We start from the raw sequence: 26,178 nt of genomic DNA on the forward strand, positions 1-26,178 counted from the left end.
GCAGGCCTGTGAAACATTCCCGTCTTTTTTAGGACCTCTCTGTGGTTCGTCTGGTCTCGGGACCGGGATCGAGAGGAGGAGGGGGGTGGGGGGTGCCGGGTGAGTGGGAGTGGGCTCCCCCAGCTGCCTCTTACCGCTCATAGGCCGCATTCGCCGTCCGTCAGCACGGTGACGCGCGCCCATTGGCTGCAGGAGGCGGATCCGCAGGTGTCCTCCGCTCATAGAGGCGCAGGGCGGAGAGAAGGTGATCAATCTCCATCCGTCTCCATTTGAAATCACCTTAACACTCTGACAGACAACGACAAGCCCCCTGAAAGCAAATGAGTTTGATTTATTTGGCTGTAAAAACACCCGGAACCGCACCGAGGACGCGGTGACGCCCGTGTGCTGATAACCTGACTGCGTGTGTCTCCGTGATGCCGCTCGGTTTGCACACTGTTGTTTGCTTTTGAACAAGTCTGCCGCTGCTGCTCGAGTTTTGTGCCCTGCAGACTTCCTACTGCTGGATAATTTTACTGCTGCACGCCTCGTGTGGCCGGAGAGCTTCGGGAGAAGGGACGGAGAAAAACAAGGTAACGTCTCTTTTTCTTTTCTTTTCTTTTCTCTTCTTTTCTTTTTTCTTTTCTCACTAATTTAACGGAACGGAACTATGGTGTTAATGGTGACACGAGCAGCTGGAGTGTAACAGGGACAGAGCAGTCACTTTATTTATTTTTTTTTAAAAAAAGAAGTGTTTCCAGGTTAAATTTTGTGACATGTTCTGCGCATGATTTCAATTTGCGCCGCTGCAAGTTTGAGGTGAAATTTAAATTTTAGCAGAGATATCAATTAATCCGCAGGGTGGAAGGACTTCAGCTTGACCTGGATAAATTGAGTCAACTTTCTTCCAGAAAAGATAATTTTCATATTTCTATTCCAATTCATTCCCTTTTTTTCCCCTTTTTTTTTTGGAGAGCAATTGGCCATTAAAACGTTTGAACCACTTAGTAGATAATTGGAGAGGCGTGTTTTGGTTTTTGTTAATTTATTTTGCTGATAAGAGCCCTTCTGAAACGCTCTCTCCCCGGAGGTCTAATCTAAATTCTAATTGAGTTCATTTGCACCGAGCTCTCCCCTTTTCACTGCGGCCTGGCAGGGCTGGAAATGCGGTTTAAAAAGCCGCTGGAATACACGTTTGGTAGGTGGAGGTTTTGGTTTGGTCAGTTAGGAGCTCATTGTTAAAATAATCTCTCCTTCAGAGTCACTAATTTAATTCACACCCGTCAAACTGCGGGGCTGCTGCGTGTTTTGGTTTAAATAATCCTCCGCTGAGGAGGAAAAATCTAACTTTGTTATCGGTTAACAAAAACATTAGGTTTTACGTTTTCAAACCTGCACCAGGATCATCTCTGTGTGTGTGTTTGGTGTGTGTGTGTTTTTCAGTGGAAATGCAGATTAGTTCAGTGTTTAGAGGAGTTGTTGAGTTTGACTTGTTTGATTAAGTTAAACTTGTTTTGTTTTCTGCTTTTTGAGGCAGGCGGCTGAAGACGTGTTCATTTATCCTTTAAAAATGTGATCATCACTTCAGTCTTTACAGCCTGAGAAAAGCAAACAAACCAATATATTACATCACCTGTTATTACATGGCTTTTTTTTTTTAAACCACGGAAGGGACTGAAAATCACAGTTGGTCTTTATACAAAATATATTTTCACCATTAGTTTTTCAGTCTGTTGAAAATCAAGAAGTGAAAAAATAATCAGACTTTTTTTTTTCAACGGAGTTTGGTTTTTTTTCCCTCGCGCTTTAAAATAAAGAATAAACCCTGAGATGATAATTTCTTAAACAATAAAAGTGAATTTATATTTAGAAACGAGTCAGTTTGGCTCCTCGGATCTTTCTCTGATTTAGAAGAATTAAATAATCTGAGCTCCAAACAAAACGGTTTATTTAGAGGGTTTTTATTCTAATGTGGACTCAGAGATTTTCAGCCCGGGACTGAGGATCCACAGGAGTCTGGTTGTGGTCAAAATACACACAACGTTTGACGACCCGAAACAAACAGAATGACCTGAGTACAGAAGGATTTCTGACAACCACAGCTGCGATTTTTATAGATTATCAAACCACGTCCATAATCCATCTTTTTTTTTTTTTTTTTTTTTTTTAAACGCGTGTGTGTGTTTGTGTGTGTAAGTGCAGGCCTTCAAACACACACACATACACACACACACACACACACACACACACACACACACACACACACATATTTAACCCACGCGGTTTTATTCAGAGGTTTCATTTTGCTTTTATTGCATAAAAAAAATACACAAGGGTGAAATAACATTTAATCGCCTCAGAGAGTATTTTGCTTTTTGACTTTTTAATTTACAAGTTCTCTCTCTTTTTTTTTTTTTTTTTAATATTGATTATTGACCTATACATTCAGACCTTTAACAAGGTGCATTACATCATAGAGGCCAATAGATTATTTTTGATTGAATTAGTAATTAGTCTTTGAGAAAAGAGGATTGTGATAAAAGGTTGGGTTTTTTTTCTGGTGGTGGGGAAAAAAGTTCATACTGATCCAGATGCTTTTACAGCCCAGTGAGCGCCCTGTGTTTCATGGGAAAATAACGTGTATATGTTTGTTTTTTTGTTTGTTTTTTTCAGTATTCTACATATTGTGCAGGTAGGAGATGGTAATGATAGACGGAATCAAACACTCAGCATTTTCAGTAAGGCAGTGATTTGTTTATGTCTATAACTTGCATCAGTTTGATCCAGTTTATCTGTTTTGATTTTAGTTTTAAAAGCTGAATAATTCGCCTTTAAACACGAAAAACTTCGTCTCGTCAATTTACCTTTTTTTTTTTTTTTTTAACCCCCGCTGAGGTTTTGAGTTGGAGCGAGGACTTCAGCAGCCGTGTGACCCCGGTTATCCTCTCACCAAAAAATCCAATATTCCTGAAGGGATTTTATGTGCGTCTGTGATTTAAAGTGATGAATCCATCCTATTTGTAATTCATTGTTTTATTTCCTACTTTCACCAAATAATTAGTTTGTTGGTTTGTTACAAACTTTGACTCATGATACCGGATTCTACTGCTTTTTATTGTGCTTTCTTGTGTTTAAAATATCGAAAAAATGAGTGGAAGCTGGTTGAGAAGCGAGATTTCCACCGACAAATAAAACAGATTTTAAATATGAGACAAAAAATGGCCTTTACTAAAGGCCTGTTTCAGGTGGCAGTGCTTTTCCTTCCAAGCCGCAAAAAGACTTTTGCAGCTTTTGTTTTTGTTCCGTCTGAGATGTTGACAGTGTTTTCTCCCTCGTCCCGTGTGCGCGCAGTGACTTGGATCGGCCCCCTGTCCCGTCAAGCTGCAGCATCGGGGGAAACCGAACCACTGGCCTGAGCTGGGTGGAGCAGTGACCGCCTGTAGCATGATGTCCTACCTCAAACAGCCCCCCTACGGCGTCAACGGCCTGGGGCTCAGCGGCGCTGCCATGGACCTGCTGCACCCCTCAGTGGGCTACCCAGGTAGGAGTCCGGCGCGCAAACACACACTCACACACACACACACTTTTAAAGATTAATGGTCCAGGACAGAGGAACCTGGATCACGAAGAAAATGACTAAAAACATCAAGTCAATGAAAATATTTTTATTACTACTAATAATAATAATAGCAGCACATTAATAAAACGTGTGCCCTGGAACTATAAACAATGCAAACATTTAGAACATAACGTGTTCCATGCAACGTTATAAAACTGACAGTACACCTTTGGACATGGTGTGAAAATTTAGGAGTGTGTGTAGTTTTTTTTGTTTGTTTTTTTGTTTGTTTGGGGGTTTTTTTAAACCTAGAAACTTAGAACTTAGAAAGACAAACAAATAGACGTTCAGTTAAACGCTGTTGTTGTTAATCACTGTACAACACGTTTTTAAAAACGGTTCGAGCTAATTTCTGTCTTTCTCTAAATGAATTCAGTTCAGAAGCGAAGTGTCTATAAACAAAGTATTGAAACAACACACAAATAGACAAAAACAATGTTTTAGCTTAAATAATGAGACTTTTTTCATAAGGATTGCCACACAGCTTTCAATAAGAAAACCTGAACGTGCTGTTGAAGTAAAGAGATGAGATAAATGAATTTCGGTCGTTTCATTTCGTATTTTTCCGCCTGTTTTAACATGTCTGTAGATCTGGATCTCAGCACACAGACTGAGCAGAAACATGTCGATAAAAACTGTGGATGTACATCAGGGTCGGGCTGGCCATCGGGAGGTTCGGGAGGTTTCCCGAACTGCCGGTCTGTTCCCGGCCGGTGGTCGGAACGTTTATTTTTTACCCTATAAAATGCAGTATCAGTGTACCGCAGCAGCGTGTCCTCGCAGCCGCAGGTGGCACGTAGAGTGGAACGTAACCAAGGCAAGAGCTGTAGGTTTCAGCAGTGAGGATCACTAACCATGCTATACAGATTCTTGTCATTCTTGGGAAATATCATATTCATAAATCCAAATGTCTGGATCCAAACCCTCTTTTGTACAATTCACTGTTGAACTGAATAAATATGGACTCATTCTGGAACACATGGAGAACCAAAAGGCAACAAGGACTTTTAACATCCTAAAGGAACTGAATTTTATCTGAACTGTTAGAAATATTGTACCCATGTCATATGTTCTGTTCATTGTGTTTATGCACAATTTATTAAATAAAGTTGAGGAAAAAAAAAAAAAAGCAGTGAGGATCACTTCCGCGTTGGCGTTTCTCGCCTGCCGCTGGGGGCTGGCTCCAGAAGTGAGCAATTATCCATTTACCCCCATGTTAAAATAGCCAACATTACAGCCTAAAAGAGCATATAATTTACACGCTACACTTTTGTGCTTTTGGGATCCATTGCTCGGAGGCGGGCCATTTATTTTAGTAAGACCTCAGAATGTCATGAAACACCTGATAGTATAGTAAGGTGTCAAAATCGGGCAAAAAAAGTCAAAATTCTTTTTGACCTCAAAATGTCATAAAAAAACGTCATACTAAGGCATCAAAATCGGGCAAAAAAAGTCAAAAAATTTTTTGACCTCAAAATGTCATAAAAATGGTCATAGTATAGTAAGGCGTCAAAATCGGCCAAAAAAAGTCAAAAAATTTTTGACCTCAAAATGTCATAAAAAACGTCATAGTATAGTAAGGCGTCAAAATCGACCAAAGAAAGTCAAAAAAATTTTTGACCTCAAAATGTCATGAAAAACGTCATACTATAGTAAGGCGTCAAAATCGGTCAAAAAAAGTCAAAAAAATTTTTGACCTCAAAATGTCATAAAAAACGTCATACTATAGGAAGGCGTCAAAATCGGTCAAAAAAAGTCAAAATTTTTTTTGCATTCAAAATGTCATAAAAAAGGTCATAGTATAGCATGGCGTCAAAATCGGAAAAAAAAAGTCAAAAATTTTTTCGACCTCAAAATGTCATAAAAACGTCATAGTATAGTAAGGCGTCAAAATCGGTCCAAAAAAGTCAAAATTCTTTTCGACCTCAAAATGTCATAAAAAACGTCATAGTATAGTAAGGCGTCAAAATCGGTCCAAAATAGACAAAATTTTTTTCGACCTCAAAATGTCATAAAAAACGTCACAGTATAGTAAGGCGTTTTTTTCGGCCAAAAAAAGTCAAAATTTTTTTCGACCTCAAAATGTCATAAAAAACATCATAGTATAGTAAGGCGTCAAAATCGGTCCAAAAAAGTCAAAAAAAATTTTTACCTTAAACTGTCATAAAAAATGTCATAGTATAGTAAGGCGTTTTTTTCGGCCAAAAAAAGTCAAATTTTTTTTTCACCTCAAAATGTCATAAAAAACGTCATAGTATAGTAAGGCGTCAAAATCGGCCAAAAAAAGTCAAAAAATTTTTTCACCTCAAAATGTCATAAAAAACATCATAGTATAGTAAGGCGTTTTTTTCGGCCAAAAAAAGTCAAAATTTTTTTCAACCTCAAAATGTCATAAAAAACGTCATAGTATAGTAAGGCGTTTTTTTCGGCCAAAAAAAGTCTAATTTTTTTTCGACCTCAAAATGTCATAGTATAGTAAGGCGTTTTTTTCAGCCAAAAAAAGTCAAAAAATTTTTTCACCTCAAAATGTCATAAAAACGTCATAGTATAGTAAGGCGTTTTTTTCGGGCAAAAAAAGTCAAATTTTTTTTCGACCTCAAAATGTCATAAAAAACGTCATAGTATAGTAAGGTGTTTTTTTCGGCCAAAAAAAGTCAAATTTTTTTTTGACCTCAAAATGTCATAAAAAACGTCATAGTATAGTAAGGCGTCAAAATCGGCCAAAAAAAGTCAAAATTTTTTTCGACCTCAAAATGTCATAAAAAACGTCATAGTATAGTAAGGCGTCAAAATCGGTCCAAAAAAGTCAAAAAAATTTTTGACCTCAAAATGTCATAAAAAAACATCATAGTATAGTAAGGCGTTTTTTTCGGGCAAAAAAAGTCAACATTTTTTTCGACCTCAAAATGTCATAAAAAACGTCATAGTATAGTAAGGCGTCAAAATCGGTCCAAAAAAGTCAAAAAAATTTTTGACCTCAAAATGTCATAAAAAAACATCATAGTATAGTAAGGCGTTTTTTTCGGGCAAAAAAAGTCAAAGTTTTTTTCGACCTCAAAATGTCATAAAAAACGTCATAGTATAGTAAGGCGTTTTTTTCGGCCAAAAAAAGTCACATTTTTTTTTGACCTCAAAATGTCATAAAAAATGTCATAGTATAGTAAGGCGTTTTTTTCGGCCAAAAAAAGTCACATTTTTTTTCGACCTCAAAATGTCATAAAAAACGTCATAGTATAGTAAGGCGTTTTTTTCGGGCAAAAAAATTCAAAATTTTTTTCGACCTCAAAATGTCATAAAAAACGTCATAGTATAGTAAGGCGTCAAAATCGGTCCAAAAAAGTCAAAAAAAATTTTGACCTCAAAATGTCAAAAAAAAACGTCATAGTATAGTAAGGCGTTTTTTTCGGGCAAAAAAATTCAAAATTTTTTTCGACCTCGAAATGTCATAAAAAACGTCATACTATAGTATGGCGTTTTTTTTCAGGCAAAAAAAGTCAAAATTTTTTTCGACCTCAAAATGTCATAAAAAACGTCATAGTATAGTAAGGCGTAAAATTCGGACAAAAAAAGTCAAATTTTTTTTCGACCTCAAAATGTCATAAAAAACATCATAGTATAGTAAGGCGTCAAAATCGGTCCAAAAAAGTCAAAAAAAATTTTGACCTCAAAATGTCATAAAAAACGTCATAGTATAGTAAGGCGTAAAATTCGGACAAAAAAAGTCACATTTTTTTTCGACCTCAAAATGTCATAAAAAACATCATAGTATAGTAAGGCGTCAACATCGGTCCAAAAAAGTCAAAAAAATTTTTGACCTCAAAATGTCATAAAAAACGTCATAGTATAGTAAGGCGTTTTTTTCGGCCAAAAAAAGTCAAAATTTTTTTCGACCTCAAAATGTCATAAAAAACGTCATAGTATAGTAAGGCGTTTTTTTCGGCCAAAAAAAGTCAAATTTTTTTTTTACCTCAAAATGTCATAAAAAATGTCATAGTATAGTAAGGCGTCAAAATCGGCCAAAAAAAGTCAAAAATTTTTTTGACCTCAAAATGTCATAAAAAACATCATAGTATAGTAAGGCGTTTTTTTCGGGCAAAAAAAGTCAAAAATTTTTTAGACCTCAAAATGTCATAAAAAACATCATAGTATAGTAAGGCGTTTTTTTCGGGCAAAAAAAGTCAAATTTTTTTTCGACCTCAGAATGTCATAAAAAACGTCATAGTATAGTAAGGCGTTTTTTTCGGGCAAAAAAAGTCAAATTTTTTTTTGACCTCAAAATGTCATAAAAAAACGTCATACTATAGTAAGGCGTCAAAATCGGTCCAAAAACGTCAACATTTTTTTCGACCTCAAAATGTCATAAAAAACGTCATAGTATAGTAAGGCGTTTTTTTCGGACAAAAAAAGTAAAAAAATTTTTTGACTTCAAAATGTCATAAAAAATGTCATAGTATAGTAAGGCGTTTTTTTCGGCAAAAAAATTCAAAAATTTTTTCGACCTCAAAATGTCATAAAAAACGTCATAGTATAGTAAGGCGTCAAAATCGGTCCAAAAACGTCAACATTTTTCTCGACCTCAAAATGTCATAAAAAACGTCATAGTATAGTAAGGCGTCAAAATCGGTCCAAAAAAGTCGAAAAAATTTTTGACCTCAAAATGTCATAAAAAACGTCATAGTATAGTAAGGCGTTTTTTTCGGGCAAAAAAAGTCAAAATTTTTTTCGACCTCAAAATGTCATAAAAAACGTCATAGTATAGTAAGGCGTTTCTTTCAGCCAAAAAAAGTCAAAATTTTTTTCGACCTCAAAATGTCATAAAAAACGTCATAGTATAGTAAGGCGTCAAAATCGGACAAAAAAAGTAAAAAATTTTTTTGACCTCAAAATGTCATAAAAAACGTCATAGTATAGTAAGGCGTTTTTTTCGGCCAAAAAAAGTCAAATTTTTTTTCGACCTCAAAATGTCATAAAAACCGTCATAGTATAGTAAGGCGTTTTTTTCGGCCAAAAAAAGTCAAATTTTTTTTTCACCTCAAAATGTCATAAAAAACGTCATAGTATAGTAAGGCGTCAAAATCGGCCAAAAAAAGTCAAAAAATTTTTTCACCTCAAAATGTCATAAAAAACGTCATAGTATAGTAAGGCGTTTTTTTCGGCCAAAAAAAGTCAAAATTTTTTTCGACCTCAAAACGTCATAAAAAACGTCATAGTATAGTAAGGCGTCAAAATCGGACAAAAAAAGTAAAAAAATTTTTTTACCTCAAAATGTCATAAAAAACGTCATAGTATAGTAAGGCGTTTTTTTCGGGCAAAAAAAGTCAAATTTTTTTTCGACCTCAAAATGTCATAAAAAACGTCATAGTATAGTAAGGCGTTTTTTTCGGGCAAAAAAAAATTCAAAATTTTTTTCGACCTCAAAATGTCATAAAAAAGGTCATACTATAGTAAGGCGTCAAAATCGGTCCAAAAACGTCAACATTTTTTTCGACCTCAAAATGTCATAAAAAACGTCATAGTATAGTAAGGCGTCAAAATCGGACAAAAAAAGTAACAAATTTTTTTGACCTCAAAATGTCATAAAAAACATCATAGTATAGTAAGGCGTTTTTTTCGGGCAAAAAAAGTCAAAAATTTTTTTCGACCTCAAAACGTCATAAAAAACGTCATAGTATAGTAAGGCGTCAAAATCGGACAAAAAAAGTAAAAAATTTTTTTTTACCTCAAAATGTCATAAAAAACGTCATAGTATAGTAAGGCGTTTTTTTCGGGCAAAAAAATTCAAAATTTTTTTCGACCTCAAAATGTCATAAAAAAGGTCATACTATAGTAAGGCGTCAAAATCGGTCCAAAAACATAATTTTTTTCGACCTCAAAATGTCATAAAAAACGTCATAGCATAGTGAGGCGTCAAAATCGGACAAAAAAAGTAAAAAAATTTTTTGACCTCAAAATGTCATAAAAAACGTCATAGTATAGTAAGGCGTTTTTTTCGGGCAAAAAAATTCAAAATTTTTTTCGACCTCAAAATGTCATAAAAAACGTCATACTATAGTAAGGCGTCAAAATCGGTCCAAAAACGTCAACATTTTTTTCGACCTCAAAATGTCATAAAAAACGTCATAGTATAGTAAGGCGTCAAAATCGGTCCAAAAACGTCAACATTTTTTTCGACCTCAAAATGTCATAAAAAACGTCATAGTATAGTAAGGTGTCAAAATCGGTCCAAAAAAGTCAAAAAAAATTTTGACCTCAAAATGTCAAAAAAAACGTCATAGTATAGTAAGGCGTTTTTTTCGGCCAAAAAAAGTCAAATTTTTTTTTCACCTCAAAATGTCATAAAAAACGTCATAGTATAGTATGGCGTCAAAATCGGCCAAAAAAAGTCAAAATTTTTTTCGACCTCAAAATGTCATAAAAAACGTCATAGTATAGTAAGGCGTCAAAATTTGTCCAAAAAAGTCAAAAAAATTTTCGACCTCAAAATGTCATAAAAAACGTCATAGTATAGTAAGGCGTTTTTTTTGGGCAAAAAGAGTCAAAATTTTTTTCGACCTCAAAATGTCATAAAAAACGTCATAGTATAGTAAGGCGTTTTTTTCGGCCAAAAAAAGTCAAATTTTTTTTTGACCTCAAAATGTCATAAAAAACGTCATAGTATAGTATGGCGTTTTTTTCGGGCAAAAAAATTCAAAATTTTTTTCGACCTCAAAATGTCATAAAAAACGTCATAGTATAGTAAGGCGTCAAAATTGGTCCAAAAAAGTCAAAAAAATGTTTGACCTCAAAATGTCAAAAAAAACGTCATAGTATAGTAAGGCGTTTTTTTCTGCCAAAAAAAGTCACATTTTTTTTCGACCTCAAAATGTCATAAAAAACGTCATAGTATAGTAAGGCGTCAAAATCGGACAAAAAAAGTCAAAAATTTTTTTGACCTCAAAATGTCATAAAAAACGTCATAGTATAGTAAGGCGTTTTTTTCGGGCAAAAAAAGTCAAATTTTTTTCGACCTCAAAATGTCATAAAAAACGTCATAGTATAGTAAGGCGTTTTTTTCGGGCAAAAAAATTCAAAATTTTTTTCGACCTCAAAATGTCATAAAAAACGTCATACTATAGTAAGGCGTCAAAATCGGTCCAAAAACGTCAACATTTTTTTCGACCTCAAAATGTCATAAAAAACGTCATAGTATAGTAAGGCGTTTTTTTCAGCCAAAAAAAGTCAAAATTTTTTTCGACCTCAAAATGTCATAAAAAACGTCATAGTATAGTAAGGCGTTGTTTTCGGCCAAAAAAGTCAAAATTTTTTTCGACCTCAAAATGTCATAAAAAACGTCATAGTATAGTAAGGCGTTTTTTTCGGCCAAAAAAAGTCAAAAATTTTTTTGACCTCAAAATGTCATAAAAAACGTCATAGTATAGTATGGCGTTTTTTTCAGGCAAAAAAATTCAAATTTTTTTTCGACCTCAAAATGTCATAAAAAACGTCATAGTATAGTAAGGCGTCAAAATCGGTCCAAAAAAGTCAAAAAAATTTTTGACCTCAAAATGTCATAAAAAACGTCATAGTATAGTAAGGCGTTTTTTTCGGGCAAAAAAAGTCAAAATTTTTTTCGACCTCAAAATGTCATAAAAAACGTCATAGTATAGTAAGGCGTTTTTTCGGCCAAAAAAAGTCAAATTTTTTTTTGACCTCAAAATGTCATAAAAAACGTCATAGTATAGTATGGCGTTTTATTCAGGCAAAAAAATTCAAAATTTTTTTCGACCTCAAAATGTCATAAAAAACGTCATACTATAGTAAGGCGTCAAAATCGGTCCAAAAACGTCAACATTTTTTTCGACCTCAAAATGTCATAAAAAACGTCATAGTATAGTAAGGCGTTTTTTTCGGGCAAAAAAATTCAAAATTTTTTTCGACCTCAAAATGTCATAAAAAACGTCATACTATAGTAAGGCGTCAAAATCGGTCCAAAAACGTCAACATTTTTTTCGACCTCAAAATGTCATAAAAAACGTCATAGTATAGTAAGGCGTTTTTTTCGGGCAAAAAAAGTCAAAATTTTTTTCGACCTCAAAATGTCATAAAAAACGTCATAGTATAGTAAGGCGTTGTTTTCGGCCAAAAAAGTCAAAAATTTTTTCGACCTCAAAATGTCATAAAAAACGTCATAGTATAGTAAGGCGTTTTTTTCGGCCAAAAAAAGTCACATTTTTTTTTGACCTCAAAATGTCATAAAAAACGTCATAGTATAGTATGGCGTTTTTTTCAGGCAAAAAAATTCAAAATTTTTTTCGACCTCAAAATGTCATAAAAAACGTCATAGTATAGTAAGGCGTCAAAATCGGTCCAAAAAAGTCAAAAAAATTTTTGACCTCAAAATGTCATAAAAAACGTCATAGTATAGTAAGGCGTCAAAATCGGACAAAAAAAGTAAAAAATTTTTTTGACCTCAAAATGTCATAAAAAACGTCATAGTATAGTAAGGCGTTTTTTTCGGGCAAAAAAAGTCAAAATTTTTTTCGACCTCAAAATGTCATAAAAAACGTCATAGTATAGTAAGGCGTTTTTTTCGGCCAAAAAAAGTCAAATTTTTTTTTGACCACAAAATATCATAAAAAACGTCATAGTATAGTATGGCGTTTTTTTCGGGCAAAAAAATTCAAAATTTTTTTCGACCTCAAAATGTCATAAAAAACGTCATAGTATAGTAAGGCGTCAAAATCGGTCCAAAAAAGTCGAAAAAATTTTTGACCTCAAAATGTCATAAAAAACGTCATAGTATAGTAAGGCGTTTTTTTCGGGCAAAAAATGTCAAATTTTTTTTCGACCTCAAAATGTCATAAAAAACGTCATAGTATAGTAAGGCGTTTTTTTCGGGCAAAAAAAGTCACATTTTTTTTCGACCTCAAAATGTCATAAAAAACGTCATACTATAGTAAGGCGTCAAAATCGGTCCAAAAACGTCAACATTTTTTTCGACCTCAAAATGTCATAAAAAACGTCATACTATAGTAAGGCGTCAAAATCGGTCCAAAAACGTCAACATTTTTTTCGACCTCAAAATGTCATAAAAAACGTCATAGTATAGTAAGGCGTCAAAATCGGCCAAAAAAAGTCAAAAAAATTTTTGACCTCAAAATGTCAAAAAAAACGTCATAGTATAGTAAGGCGTTTTTTTCGGCCAAAAAAAGTCACATTTTTTTTCGACCTCAAAATGTCATAAAAAACGTCATACTATAGTAAGGCGTCAAAATCGGTCCAAAAACGTCAACATTTTTTTCGACCTCAAAATGTCATAAAAAACGTCATACTATAGTAAGGCGTCAAAATCGGTCCAAAAACGTCAACATTTTTTTCGACCTCAAAATGTCATAAAAAACGTCATAGTATAGTAAGGCGTCAAAATTGGTCCAAAAAAGTCAAAAAAATTTTTGACCTCAAAATGTCAAAAAAAACGTCATAGTATAGTAAGGCGTTTTTTTCGGCCAAAAAAAGTCACATTTTTTTTCGACCTCAAAATGTCATAAAAAACGTCATAGTATAGTAAGGCGTCAAAATCGGCCAAAAAAAGTTAAAAATTTTTTTGACCTCAAAATGTCATAAAAAACGTCATAGTATAGTAAGGCGTTTTTTTCGGGCAAAAAAAGTCAAATTTTTTTTCGACCTCAAAATGTCATAAAAAACGTCATAGTATAGTAAGGCGTTTTTTTCGGGCAAAAAAATTCAAATTTTTTTCGACCTCAAAATGTCATAAAAAACGTCATACTATAGTAAGGCGTCAAAATCGGTCCAAAAACGTCAACATTTTTTTCGACCTCAAAATGTCATAAAAAACGTCATAGTATAGTAAGGCGTTTTTTTCGGGCAAAAAAAGTCAAAATTTTTTTCGACCTCAAAATGTCATAAAAAACGTCATAGTATAGTAAGGCGTTGTTTTCGGCCAAAAAAGTCAAAAATTTTTTCGACCTCAAAATGTCATAAAAAACGTCATAGTATAGTAAGGCGTTTTTTTCGGCCAAAAAAAGTCAAATTTTTTTTTGACCTCAAAATGTCATAAAAAACGTCATAGTATAGTATGGCGTTTTTTTCGGGCAAAAAAATTCAAAATTTTTTTCGACCTCAAAATGTCATAAAAAACGTCATAGTATAGTAAGGCGTCAAAATCGGTCCAAAAAAGTCGAAAAAATTTTTGACCTCAAAATGTCATAAAAAACGTCATAGTATAGTAAGGCGTTTTTTTCGGCCAAAAAAAGTCAAATTTTTTTTCGACCTCAAAATGTCATAAAAAACGTCATAGTATAGTAAGGCGTCAAAATCGGCCAAAAAAAGTTAAAAATTTTTTTGACCTCAAAATGTCATAAAAAACGTCATAGTATAGTAAGGCGTTTTTTTCGGGCAAAAAAAGTCAAATTTTTTTTCGACCTCAAAATGTCATAAAAAACGTCATAGTATAGTAAGGCGTTTTTTTCGGGCAAAAAAATTCAAATTTTTTTCGACCTCAAAATGTCATAAAAAACGTCATAGTATAGTAAGGCGTCAAAATCGGTCCAAAAACGTCAACATTTTTTTCGACCTCAAAATGTCATAAAAAACGTCATAGTATAGTAAGGCGTTTTTTTCGGGCAAAAAAATTCAAAATTTTTTTTGACCTCAAAATGTCATAAAAAACGTCATACTATAGTAAGGCGTCAAAATCGGTCCAAAAACGTCAACATTTTTTTCGACCTCAAAATGTCATAAAAAACGTCATAGTATAGTAAGGCGTTTTTTTCGGGCAAAAAAAGTCAAAATTTTTTTCGACCTCAAAATGTCATAAAAAACGTCATAGTATAGTAAGGCGTTGTTTTCGGCCAAAAAAGTCAAAAATTTTTTCGACCTCAAAATGTCATAAAAAACGTCATAGTATAGTAAGGCGTTTTTTTCGGCCAAAAAAAGTCAAATTTTTTTTTGACCTCAAAATGTCATAAAAAACGTCATAGTATAGTATGGCGTTTTTTTCGGGCAAAAAAATTCAAAATTTTTTTCGACCTCAAAATGTCATAAAAAACGTCATAGTATAGTAAGGCGTCAAAATCGGTCCAAAAAAGTCGAAAAAATTTTTGACCTCAAAATGTCATAAAAAACGTCATACTATAGTAAGGCGTTTGTTTCGGGCAAAAAAAGTCAAAATTTTTTTCGACCTCAAAATGTCATAAAAAACGTCATAGTATAGTAAGGCGTTTTTTTTGGCCAAAAAAAGTCAAATTTTTTTTTGACCTCAAAATGTCATATAAAATGTCATAGTATAGTAAGGCGTCAAAATCGGACAAAAAAAGTCAAAAAATTTTTTGACCTCAAAATGTCATAAAAAACGTCATAGTATAGTAAGGCGTTTTTTTCGGGCAAAAAAAGTCAAATTTTTTTTCGACCTCAAAATGTCATAAAAAACGTCATAGTATAGTAAGGCGTTTTTTTTCGGGCAAAAAAAGTCAAATTTTTTTTCGACCTCAAAATGTCATAAAAAACGTCATACTATAGTAAGGCGTCAAAATCGGTCCAAAAACGTCAACATTTTTTTCGACCTCAAAATGTCATAAAAAACGTCATAGTATAGTAAGGCGTCAAAATTGGTCCAAAAAAGTCAAAAAAATTTTTGACCTCAAAATGTCAAAAAAAACGTCATAGTATAGTAAGGCGTTTTTTTCGGCCAAAAAAAGTCACATTTTTTTTCGACCTCAAAATGTCATAAAAAACGTCATAGTATAGTAAGGCGTCAAAATCGGCCAAAAAAAGTTAAAAATTTTTTTGACCTCAAAATGTCATAAAAAACGTCATAGTATAGTAAGGCGTTTTTTTCGGGCAAAAAAAGTCAAATTTTTTTTCGACCTCAAAATGTCATAAAAAACGTCATAGTATAGTAAGGCGTTTTTTTCGGGCAAAAAAATTCAAATTTTTTTCGACCTCAAAATGTCAAAAAAAACGTCATAGTATAGTAAGGCGTCAAAATCGGTCCAAAAACGTCAACATTTTTTTCGACCTCAAAATGTCATAAAAAACGTCATAGTATAGTAAGGCGTTTTTTTCGGGCAAAAAAATTCAAAATTTTTTTTGACCTCAAAATGTCATAAAAAACGTCATACTATAGTAAGGCGTCAAAATCGGTCCAAAAACGTCAACATTTTTTTCGACCTCAAAATGTCATAAAAAACGTCATAGTATAGTAAGGCGTTTTTTTCGGGCAAAAAAAGTCAAAATTTTTTTCGACCTCAAAATGTCATAAAAAACGTCATAGTATAGTAAGGCGTCAAAATCGGACAAAAAAAGTAAAAAAATTTTTTGACCTCAAAATGTCATAAAAAACGTCATAGTATAGTAAGGCGTTTTTTTCGGGCAAAAAAATTCAAAATTTTTTTCGACCTCAAAATGTCATAAAAAACGTCATACTATAGTAAGGCGTCAAAATCGGTCCAAAAACGTCAACATTTTTTTCGACCTCAAAATGTCATAAAAAACGTCATAGTATAGTAAGGCGTTTTTTTCGGGCAAAAAAATTCAAAATTTTTTTCGACCTCAAAATGTCATAAAAAACGTCATACTATAGTAAGGCGTCAAAATCGGTCCAAAAACGTCAACATTTTTTTCGACCTCAAAATGTCATAAAAAACGTCATAGTATAGTAAGGCGTTTTTTTCAGCCAAAAAAAGTCAAAATTTTTTTCGACCTCAAATTGTCATAAAAAACGTCATAGTATAGTAAGGCGTTGTTTTCGGCCAAAAAAGTCAAAATTTTTTTCGACCTCAAAATGTCATAAAAAACGTCATAGTATAGTAAGGCGTTTTTTTCGGCCAAAAAAAGTCAAAATTTTTTTTGACCTCAAAATGTCATAAAAAACGTCATAGTATAGTATGGCGTTTTTTTCAGGCAAAAAAATTCAAATTTTTTTTCGACCTCAAAATGTCATAAAAAACGTCATAGTATAGTAAGGCGTCAAAATCGGTCCAAAAAAGTCAAAAAAATTTTTGACCTCAAAATGTCATAAAAAACGTCATAGTATAGTAAGGCGTTTTTTTCGGGCAAAAAAAGTCAAAATTTTTTTCGACCTCAAAATGTCATAAAAAACGTCATAGTATAGTAAGGCGTTTTTTTCGGCCAAAAAAAGTCACATTTTTTTTTTACCTCAAAATGTCATAAAAAACGTCATAGTATAGTATGGCGTTTTATTCAGGCAAAAAAATTCAAAATTTTTTTCGACCTCAAAATGTCATAAAAAACGTCATACTATAGTAAGGCGTCAAAATCGGTCCAAAAACGTCAACATTTTTTTCGACCTCAAAATGTCATAAAAAACGTCATAGTATAGTAAGGCGTTTTTTTCGGGCAAAAAAATTCAAAATTTTTTTCGACCTCAAAATGTCATAAAAAACGTCATACTATAGTAAGGCGTCAAAATCGGTCCAAAAACGTCAACATTTTTTTCGACCTCAAAATGTCATAAAAAACGTCATAGTATAGTAAGGCGTCAAAATTGGTCCAAAAAAGTCAAAAAAATTTTTGACCTCAAAATGTCAAAAAAAACGTCATAGTATAGTAAGGCGTTTTTTTCGGGCAAAAAAAGTCAAAATTTTTTTTCGACCTCAAAATGTCATAAAAAACGTCATAATATAGTAAGGCGTCAAAATCGGTCCAAAAACGTCAACATTTTTTTCGACCTCAAAATGTCATAAAAAACGTCATAGTATAGTAAGGCGTCAAAATTGGTCCGAAAAAGTCAAAAAAAATTTTGACCTCAAAATGTCAAAAAAAACGTCATAGTATAGTAAGGCGTTTTTTTCGGGCAAAAAAAGTCAAAATTTTTTTCGACCTCAAAATGTCATAAAAAACGTCATAGTATAGTAAGGCGTTTTTTTCGGCCAAAAAAAGTCACATTTTTTTTCGACCTCAAAATGTCATAAAAATCGTCATAGTATAGTAAGGCGTCAAAATCGGCCAAAAAAAGTAAAAAATTTTTTTGACCTCAAAATGTCATAAAAAACGTCATAGTATAGTAAGGCGTTTTTTTCGAGCAAAAAAAGTCAAATTTTTTTTCGACCTCAAAATGTCATAAAAAACGTCATAGTATAGTAAGGCGTTTTTTTCGGGCAAAAAAATTCAAAATTTTTTTCGACCTCAAAATGTCATAAAAAACGTCATACTATAGTAAGGCGTCAAAATCGGTCCAAAAACGTCAACATTTTTTTCGACCTCAAAATGTCATAAAAAACGTCATAGTATAGTAAGGCGTCAAAATCGGTCCAAAAACGTCAACATTTTTTTTGACCTCAAAATGTCATAAAAAACGTCATAGTATAGTAAGGCGTAAAATTCGGACAAAAAAAGTCAAAATTTTTTTCGACCTCAAAATGTCATAAAAAACGTCATAGTATAGTAAGGCGTTTTTTTCGGCCAAAAAAAGTCAAATTTTTTTTTTACCTCAAAATGTCATAAAAAACGTCATAGCATAGTATGGCGTTTTTTTCGGGCAAAAAAAGTCAAAATTTTTTTCGACCTCAAAATGTCATAAAAAACGTCATAGTATAGTAAGGCGTCAAAATCGGACAAAAAAAGTAAAAAATTTTTTTCGACCTCAAAATGTCATAAAAAACGTCATAGTATAGTAAGGCGTTTTTTTCGGCCAAAAAAAGTCAAATTTTTTTTTGACCTCAAAATGTCATAAAAAACGTCATAGCATAGTATGGCGTTTTTTTCGGCCAAAAAAAGTCAAAATTTTTTTCGACCTCAAAATGTCATAAAAAACGTCATAGTATAGTAAGGCGTCAAAATCGGACAAAAAAAGTCAAAAATTTTTTTGACCTCAAAATGTCATAAAAAACGTCATAGTATAGTAAGGCGTTTTTTTCGGCCAAAAAAAGTCAAATTTTTTTTCGACCTCAAAATGTCATAAAAAACGTCATAGTATAGTAAGGCGTAAAATTCGGACAAAAAAAGTCAAAATTTTTTTCGACCTCAAAATGTCATAAAAAACGTCATAGTATAGTAAGGCGTTTTTTTCGGCCAAAAAAAGTCAAATTTTTTTTTGACCTCAAAATGTCATAAAAAACGTCATAGCATAGTATGGCGTTTTTTTCGGGCAAAAAAAGTCAAAATTTTTTTCGACCTCAAAATGTCATAAAAAACGTCATAGTATAGTAAGGCGTCAAAATCGGACAAAAAAAGTAAAACATTTTTTTCGACCTCAAAATGTCATAAAAAACGTCATAGTATAGTAAGGCGTTTTTTTCGGCCAAAAAAAGTCAAATTTTTTTTTGACCTCAAAATGTCATAAAAAACGTCATAGCATAGTATGGCGTTTTTTTCGGGCAAAAAAAGTCAAAATTTTTTTCGACCTCAAAATGTCATAAAATACGTCATAGTATAGTAAGGCGTCAAAATCGGCCAAAAAAAGTAAAAAATTTTTTTGACCTCAAAATGTCATAAAAAACGTCATAGTATAGTAAGGCGTTTTTTTCGGCCAAATAAAGTCAAAATTTTTTTCGACCTCAAAATGTCATAAAAAACGTCATAGTATAGTAAGGCGTCAAAATCGGACAAAAAAAGTAAAAAATTTTTTTGACCTCAAAATGTCATAAAAAACGTCATAGTATAGTAAGGCATTTTTTTCGGGCAAAAAAAGTCAAATTTTTTTTTTCACCTCAAAATGTCATAAAAAACGTCATAGTATAGTAAGGCGTTTTTTTCGGCCAAAAAAAGTCTTATTTTTTTTTTACCTCAAAATGTCATAAAAACGTCATAGTATAGTAAGGCGTTTTTTTCGGCCAAATAAAGTCTAATTTTTTTTTGACCTCAAAATGTCATAAAAAACGTCATAGTATAGTAAGGCGTAAAATTCGGACAAAAAAAGTCAAAATTTTTTTCGACCTCAAAATGTCATAAAAAACGTCATAGTATAGTAAGGCGTCAAAATCGGTCCAAAAAAGTCAAAAAAATTTTTGACCTCAAAATGTCATAAAAAACGTCATAGTATAGTAAGGCGTTTTTTTCGGCCAAAAAAAGTCAAATTTTTTTTTGACCTCAAAATGTCATAAAAATGGTCATAGTATAGTAAGGCGTTTTTTTCGGCCAAAAAAAGTCAAATTTTTTTTTGACCTCAAAATGTCATAAAAAACGTCATAGTATAGTAAGGCGTTTTTTTCGGCCAAAAAAAGTCTAATTTTTTTTTTGACCTCAAAATGTCATAAAAAACGTCATAGTATAGTAAGGCGTTTTTTTCGGCCAAAAAAAGTCTAATTTTTTTTTCACCTCAAAATGTCATAAAAAACGTCATAGTATAGTAAGGCGTTTTTTTCGGCCAAAAAAAGTCACATTTTTTTTTTACCTCAAAATGTCATAAAAACGTCATAGTATAGTAAGGCGTTTTTTTTGGCCAAATAAAGTCTAATTTTTTTTTCACCTCAAAATGTCATAAAAAACGTCATAGTATAGTAAGGCATCAAAATCGGCCAAAAAAAGTCAAAATTTTTTTTTCACCTCAAAATGTCATAAAAAACGTCATAGTATAGTAAGGCATCAAAATCGGCCAAAAAAAGTCAAAAATTTTTTTGACCTCAGAATGTCATAAAAAACGTCATAGTATAGTATGGCGTCAAACTCGGCCAAAAAAAGGCAAAATTTTTTTCGACCTCAAAATGTCATAAAAAACATCATAGTATAGTAAGGCGTCAAAATCGGACAAAAAAAGTCAAAAATTTTTTTGACCTCAAAATGTCATAAAAAACGTCATAGTATAGTAAGGCATTTTTTTCGGGCAAAAAAAGTCAAATTTTTTTTTTCACCTCAAAATGTCATAAAAAACGTCATAGTATAGTAAGGCGTTTTTTTCGGCCAAAAAAAGTCTAATTTTTTTTTCACCTCAAAATGTCATAAAAAACGTCATAGTATAGTAAGGCGTTTTTTTCGGCCAAAAAAAGTCTTATTTTTTTTTTACCTCAAAATGTCATAAAAACGTCATAGTATAGTAAGGCGTTTTTTTCGGCCAAATAAAGTCTAATTTTTTTTTGACCTCAAAATGTCATAAAAAACGTCATAGTATAGTAAGGCGTAAAATTCGGACAAAAAAAGTCAAAATTTTTTTCGACCTCAAAATGTCATAAAAAACGTCATAGTATAGTAAGGCGTCAAAATCGGTCCAAAAAAGTCAAAAAAGTTTTTGACTTCAAAATGTCATAAAAAACGTCATAGTATAGTAAGGCGTTTTTTTCGGCCAAAAAAAGTCTAATTTTTTTTTTACCTCAAAATGTCATAAAAATGGTCATAGTATAGTAAGGCGTTTTTTTCGGCCAAAAAAAGTCAAATTTTTTTTTGACCTCAAAATGTCATAAAAAACGTCATAGTATAGTAAGGCGTTTTTTTCGGCCAAAAAAAGTCTAATTTTTTTTTTGACCTCAAAATGTCATAAAAAACGTCATAGTATAGTAAGGCGTTTTTTTCGGCCAAAAAAAGTCTAATTTTTTTTTCACCTCAAAATGTCATAAAAAACGTCATAGTATAGTAAGGCGTTTTTTTCGGCCAAAAAAAGTCTAATTTTTTTTTTACCTCAAAATGTCATAAAAACGTCATAGTATAGTAAGGCGTTTTTTTTGGCCAAATAAAGTCTAATTTTTTTTTCACCTCAAAATGTCATAAAAAACGTCATAGTATAGTAAGGCATCAAAATCGGCCAAAAAAAGTCAAAATTTTTTTTTCACCTCAAAATGTCATAAAAAACGTCATAGTATAGTAAGGCATCAAAATCGGCCAAAAAAAGTCAAAATTTTTTTTGACCTCAGAATGTCATAAAAAACGTCATAGTATAGTATGGCGTCAAACTCGGCCAAAAAAAGGCAAAATTTTTTTCGACCTCAAAATGTCATAAAAAACATCATAGTATAGTAAGGCTTTTTTTTTCGGCCAAAAAAAGTCTAATTTTTTTTTGACCTCAAAATATCATAAAAAACATCATAGTATAATAAGGCGCTTTTTTCGGCCAAAAAAAGTCAAATTTTTTTTTCACCTCAAAATGTCATAAAAAACGTCATAGTATAGTAAGGCGTCAAAATCGGACAAAAAAAGTCAAAAATTTTTTTGACCTCAAAATGTCATAAAAAACGTCATAGTATAGTAAGGCGTCAAAATCGGACAAAAAAAGTCAAAAAAATTTTCGACCTCAAAATGTCATAAAAAACATCATAGTATAGTAAGGCTTTTTTTTCGGCCAAAAAAAGTCTAATTTTTTTTTGACCTCAAAATATCATAAAAAACATCATAGTATAGTAAGGCGCTTTTTTCGGCCAAAAAAAGTCAAATTTTTTTTTCACCTCAAAATGTCATAAAAAACGTCATAGTATAGTAAGGCGTCAAAATCGGCCAAAAAAAGTCAAAAATTTTTTTGACCTCAAAATGTCATAAAAAACGTCATAGTATAGTAAGGCGTCAAAATCGGACAAAAAAAGTCAAAAAAATTTTCGACCTCAAAATGTCATAAAAAACATCATAGTATAGTAAGGCGTTTTTTTCGGCCAAAAAAAGTCAAATTTTTTTTTCACCTCAAAATGTCATAAAAAACGTCATAGTATAGTAAGGCGTCAAAATTGGCCAAAAAAAGTCAAAATTTTTTTTGACCTCAAAATGTCATGAAAAACGTCATACTATAGTACGGCGTTTTTTTCGGGAAAAAAAAGTCAAAAAATTTTTTGACCTCAAAATGTCATAGTATAGTAAGGTGTCAAAATCGGCCAAAAAAAGTCAAAAATTTTTTTGACTTCAAAATGTCATGAAAAACGTCATACTATAGTAAGTCGTCAAAATCGACCAAAAAAAGTCAAAAAAAATTTTTACCTCCAAATGTCATAAAAAACGTGACAGTACAGTAAGGCATCAAAATCGGCCAAAAAAAGTCAAGATTTTTTTTGTCTCAAAATGTCATAAAAACAATGGGTGACGTCACGGGTGCTACGTTCTTGTTTTATACAGTATATGAACCTAACGTTAGACTGGGATGATTTCGCACCGCTGGACTGGGTGAAACTAATACGGCCCCTCCCAATTTGAGATGATCCCAGTTTCTACTGAAATGTGATTGGCTCAGCCGCTCAGTCAGTCATCAAACTGTCAAAAGAAAACAAGAAAGACGGGCCAGGTAAATTAAGAAAGAAGCCTTTATTTGAGAAAAACCACATGCAAGCAACAGACAAAGCATGTTCTTTTCCATGTTTTCATGCTACCAAATAAAGCAGAAATTAAACAGAATTTTGCCATTCATTTTGCCTCTTTTCTCCGCACACACACACACACAGTAGTTGAGAATAGTTTTAATTTTTAAATAAACATCGTGTTTGAGTATGCATAGTATGTGTGAGCATATGTAGCGTACTTTAGTACACTCTACTTACTGTATATCATGTATATCATTAGATTGTTTTTATATTGCAAATAATGTAAAATCACAGTTCCACTTACATCCGTTGTGCGATCGGGTAAAAGGCCTCTCCAAACCAAGCTCCCGGGCTGAATTTCAAGCCCAGCCCGCCCCTGATGTACATTAACATTATTATTCATTTCCATGAAGTAAACCGCTTCATTAACGGTTCTCCGGTGGGGTTTTTTTTTTTCTTATCTTTTTTTCTGTCCTTTTCTTTCCCGCAGCGACTCCCAGGAAGCAGCGGAGGGAGCGCACAACGTTCACCCGCTCCCAGCTCGACGTCCTGGAGGCTCTGTTCGCCAAGACCCGGTACCCGGACATCTTCATGCGGGAGGAGGTCGCACTGAAAATCAACCTGCCAGAGTCCAGAGTCCAGGTAAAAAAAAAAAAAAAGAAAGAAAGAAAGAGAGAGCAAAATAATATGAATGAAAGAAGCGTTTTAATCTTCACCTCCGTTTGTTCAGTAGCTCTCACAGTTCAATGTGTGGAAACGTCCCAGAACACACACACACACACACATACACAGGGCCAAGGGTTAGCTCTAGAGAGACGTTAACTTATAATATCATTAACGTTAAACAGGCCACATTTTTATAAAAACATTTTTAAAGGCCCGTTTTCCCTGCTCAGTTTTGACTCTCCATTATTAAAACAAAAACCTTAATATTAGCTTCTTAATAAATCTGACTTTAAACATTTGTTCGCTTCTTCTCCTAACTCAAACGGCAATTACTTGTTATTTATTTCTAAAGTGAGATAGTTTGAGTTATTTTTAAAAGTCTATTAAATTTTCCTTAATATATTTAAAATTGACCGTTACTGACGTCATTCCTCTTAAATTAACTGTTAATTTTAGCTAGATAGCTATAAATGAGCTGTCTAATATCTTTGACAAATCTGATTAAGTTCAATATTTTTTTAGTGGTATTTGTACCAGTAAATATATATAAAATTATTGTGCACTCCAAAGGGATGATCGTTGATCGATGATCAATCAAAATTGACGGCTAATTACCTCATTGTTAACCTTAGCTTGCTAATTTTGTCCATAAAGCCAGCTGGGTTCAACATTTAACTCCACCAGCAGCTGAATATTAGGAAGCTTTCTCGTGTAATCTAACAGGAGGATCATATAATTCACCTATGAGGAAAAGTATGTGAGTTAAATGGGGATAATTTTGGACGGTAGCTCATGATTTCAGTGTTTTAAGCTGATTTTATAGATGATGATAAAAATGAGCACATGGACTGATTTTGAGGGATAATGGTGAAATTATGGCTGGGATTTAAAATTACAGACAGGTTTGTTAGTTTTCAGTAAAGAAACTAATGTGTTACTGCTGTTTAAACTGTCGAAGACTAAATGGTTGCGTCCAAGTTTTGTTGTTATTCATATAATTTCCTGTTTTCCACCTGTGGTTTAGCTCATTTGTCTGGTTAAATTGGCCTTCCTCAGTCACTTAAACATCACTTCAGTTTATCATAGTACTCAGAGAGCATCCTTTTTTTTTTTTTTTTTTTTTTTTAATCTGAATCACGTGATCATTTCATTATTATTTGATGCGGCCTAACTGAAAGCTGTGTAACTTGATCTGAAATATGGGATCCAAAATGAAGAGGCCAGGACTGTCCATGCAAACTCTCCACCAACAGCTCGCTGCTGCACTACAATGTTGAACAAATGCTACTCTTGAAAGGCATTAGGGGAAAACCAAGGCAGACCTCTCTCACACAATTTGAGTTATTCTCAGAATGTGTGTGTGAAACAAAATGCTCTACATGATCCTACCCTCTTGGTGCTCTAGAGTTACCCTACTGTGTGGTGAAACCCAATAGCCTGTTATCTTAGAGCCGTCTACCAGGTATGAAATTAGACCCCTGGCTGGTCCGAGCCAAGGGGCCGGGGTGGAAATGAACCTTGATGGCTAATAACCCCCAATTTTCTTCCATAATGTACTCCCAGCATGGCCTGGGAGTATCTTTTTTTTTTTTTTTTATGAAATGCTGAGGTTGTTTGTGTGAATGGTTGCTAACTCCTGGCTGGTGTTCTCGGCTTTAGGTGTGGTTCAAGAACCGGAGGGCCAAGTGTCGCCAGCAGCAGCAGAGCGGCAGCAGTGCCAAAGCCAGGCCGCCCAAAAAGAAGTCTTCTCCGGCCCGGGAGAGCACCGGATCCGAGAGCAGCGGCCAGTTCACGCCTCCTGCCGTCTCCAGCACCGGCTCGTCCTCCTCTTCATCCTCCTCCACCAATCACACAGGCCCAGCGGCACTCAGCAGCACCTCTACCTCCATCAGCACCGTCTCCTCCATCTGGAGCCCCGCTATCTCCCCCGGAAACGCCCCTGCTCCTGCCGTGGCCCCGCTCCCTGAGCCCGGACCCCCATCTAACGCATCCTGTATGCAGCGTTCAATGTCAGGCTCCGCTGCAGCTGCCACCTCCTACCCCATGTCCTACAACCAGACGCCGGGCTACGGCCAGGGCTACCCCACCCCCTCCAGCTCTTACTTCAGTGGCGTGGACTGCGGATCCTACCTGGCCCCCATGCACTCCCACCACCACCCCCACCAGCTCAGCCCCATGACGGCCTCGTCCATGTCAGGCCACCCGCACCACCACATCAGCCAGTCGTCAGGCCACCACCACCATCACCACCACCACCAGGCCTACAGCGGCTCTGGCCTGGCCTTCAACTCCTCTGACTGCCTGGATTACAAAGAGCAGACTGCAGCCTCCTCGTGGAAGCTCAACTTTAACACCACAGACTGCTTGGACTACAAAGACCAGGCCTCCTGGAGGTTCCAAGTCTTGTGATCAGGCTTTTCTTTTCTTCCCCCCTCTGCTCGTCTGCTCCCTCTTCTTTTATTTTCCAGATTAGCGTGTTGCTTGTTTTTAAAGACAAAAAGAGTTCATGAACCATAAGATAACAAGATAGCAGCAGGAATGCTCAGCAATCGGACTTTGTTTTTTCCTCCCTCTCGTCCTCGACGTCTTTTTAAAAATTAAAAATTAAAAAAAAAAAAAAAGAAAGAAGAGAAGCAGCCCCTCGAGTCCTGTGAAGAGAAAACATCAGGAGCAGTTTCCTGACAATGAAGAATGGGTTTTTAAGAAGCTCTCTCTTGGATGAGCTTAACAAAACCAAACTGTTTTTCA

General features: G+C 33.9%; 1 protein-coding gene across 1 annotated transcript; it reads left to right on the plus strand.

Annotated features, from left to right (window-relative positions):
- The first annotated feature begins 448 nt into the window (after positions 1-448).
- otx1 (orthodenticle homeobox 1) lies at positions 449-26,099 on the plus strand. Its single transcript, XM_041049915.1, has 4 exons — positions 449-572; positions 3,331-3,520; positions 23,255-23,406; positions 25,090-26,099. Exons 2-4 carry the CDS (start codon positions 3,424-3,426, stop codon positions 25,837-25,839), a joined length of 999 nt encoding a protein of 332 aa, XP_040905849.1. The 5' UTR covers positions 449-572; positions 3,331-3,423; the 3' UTR covers positions 25,840-26,099.
- Positions 26,100-26,178: the final 79 nt, after the last annotated feature.

This window comes from Toxotes jaculatrix, chromosome 11 (genome assembly GCF_017976425.1).
Source record: "Toxotes jaculatrix isolate fToxJac2 chromosome 11, fToxJac2.pri, whole genome shotgun sequence".
NCBI classification, from domain to species: Eukaryota; Metazoa; Chordata; class Actinopteri; family Toxotidae; genus Toxotes; species Toxotes jaculatrix.

Excerpts from the sequence above, each read along its gene's own strand:
- otx1 (XM_041049915.1), top strand. The coding sequence starts at position 3,424 with ATGATGTCCTACCTCAAACAGCCCCCCTACGGCGTCAACGGCCTGGGG. Across the intron at positions 3,521-23,254 it reads CCCCTCAGTGGGCTACCCAG|CGACTCCCAGGAAGCAGCGG; the intron begins GTAGGAGTCCGG and ends TCTTTCCCGCAG. Across the intron at positions 23,407-25,089 it reads TGCCAGAGTCCAGAGTCCAG|GTGTGGTTCAAGAACCGGAG; the intron begins GTAAAAAAAAAA and ends TCTCGGCTTTAG.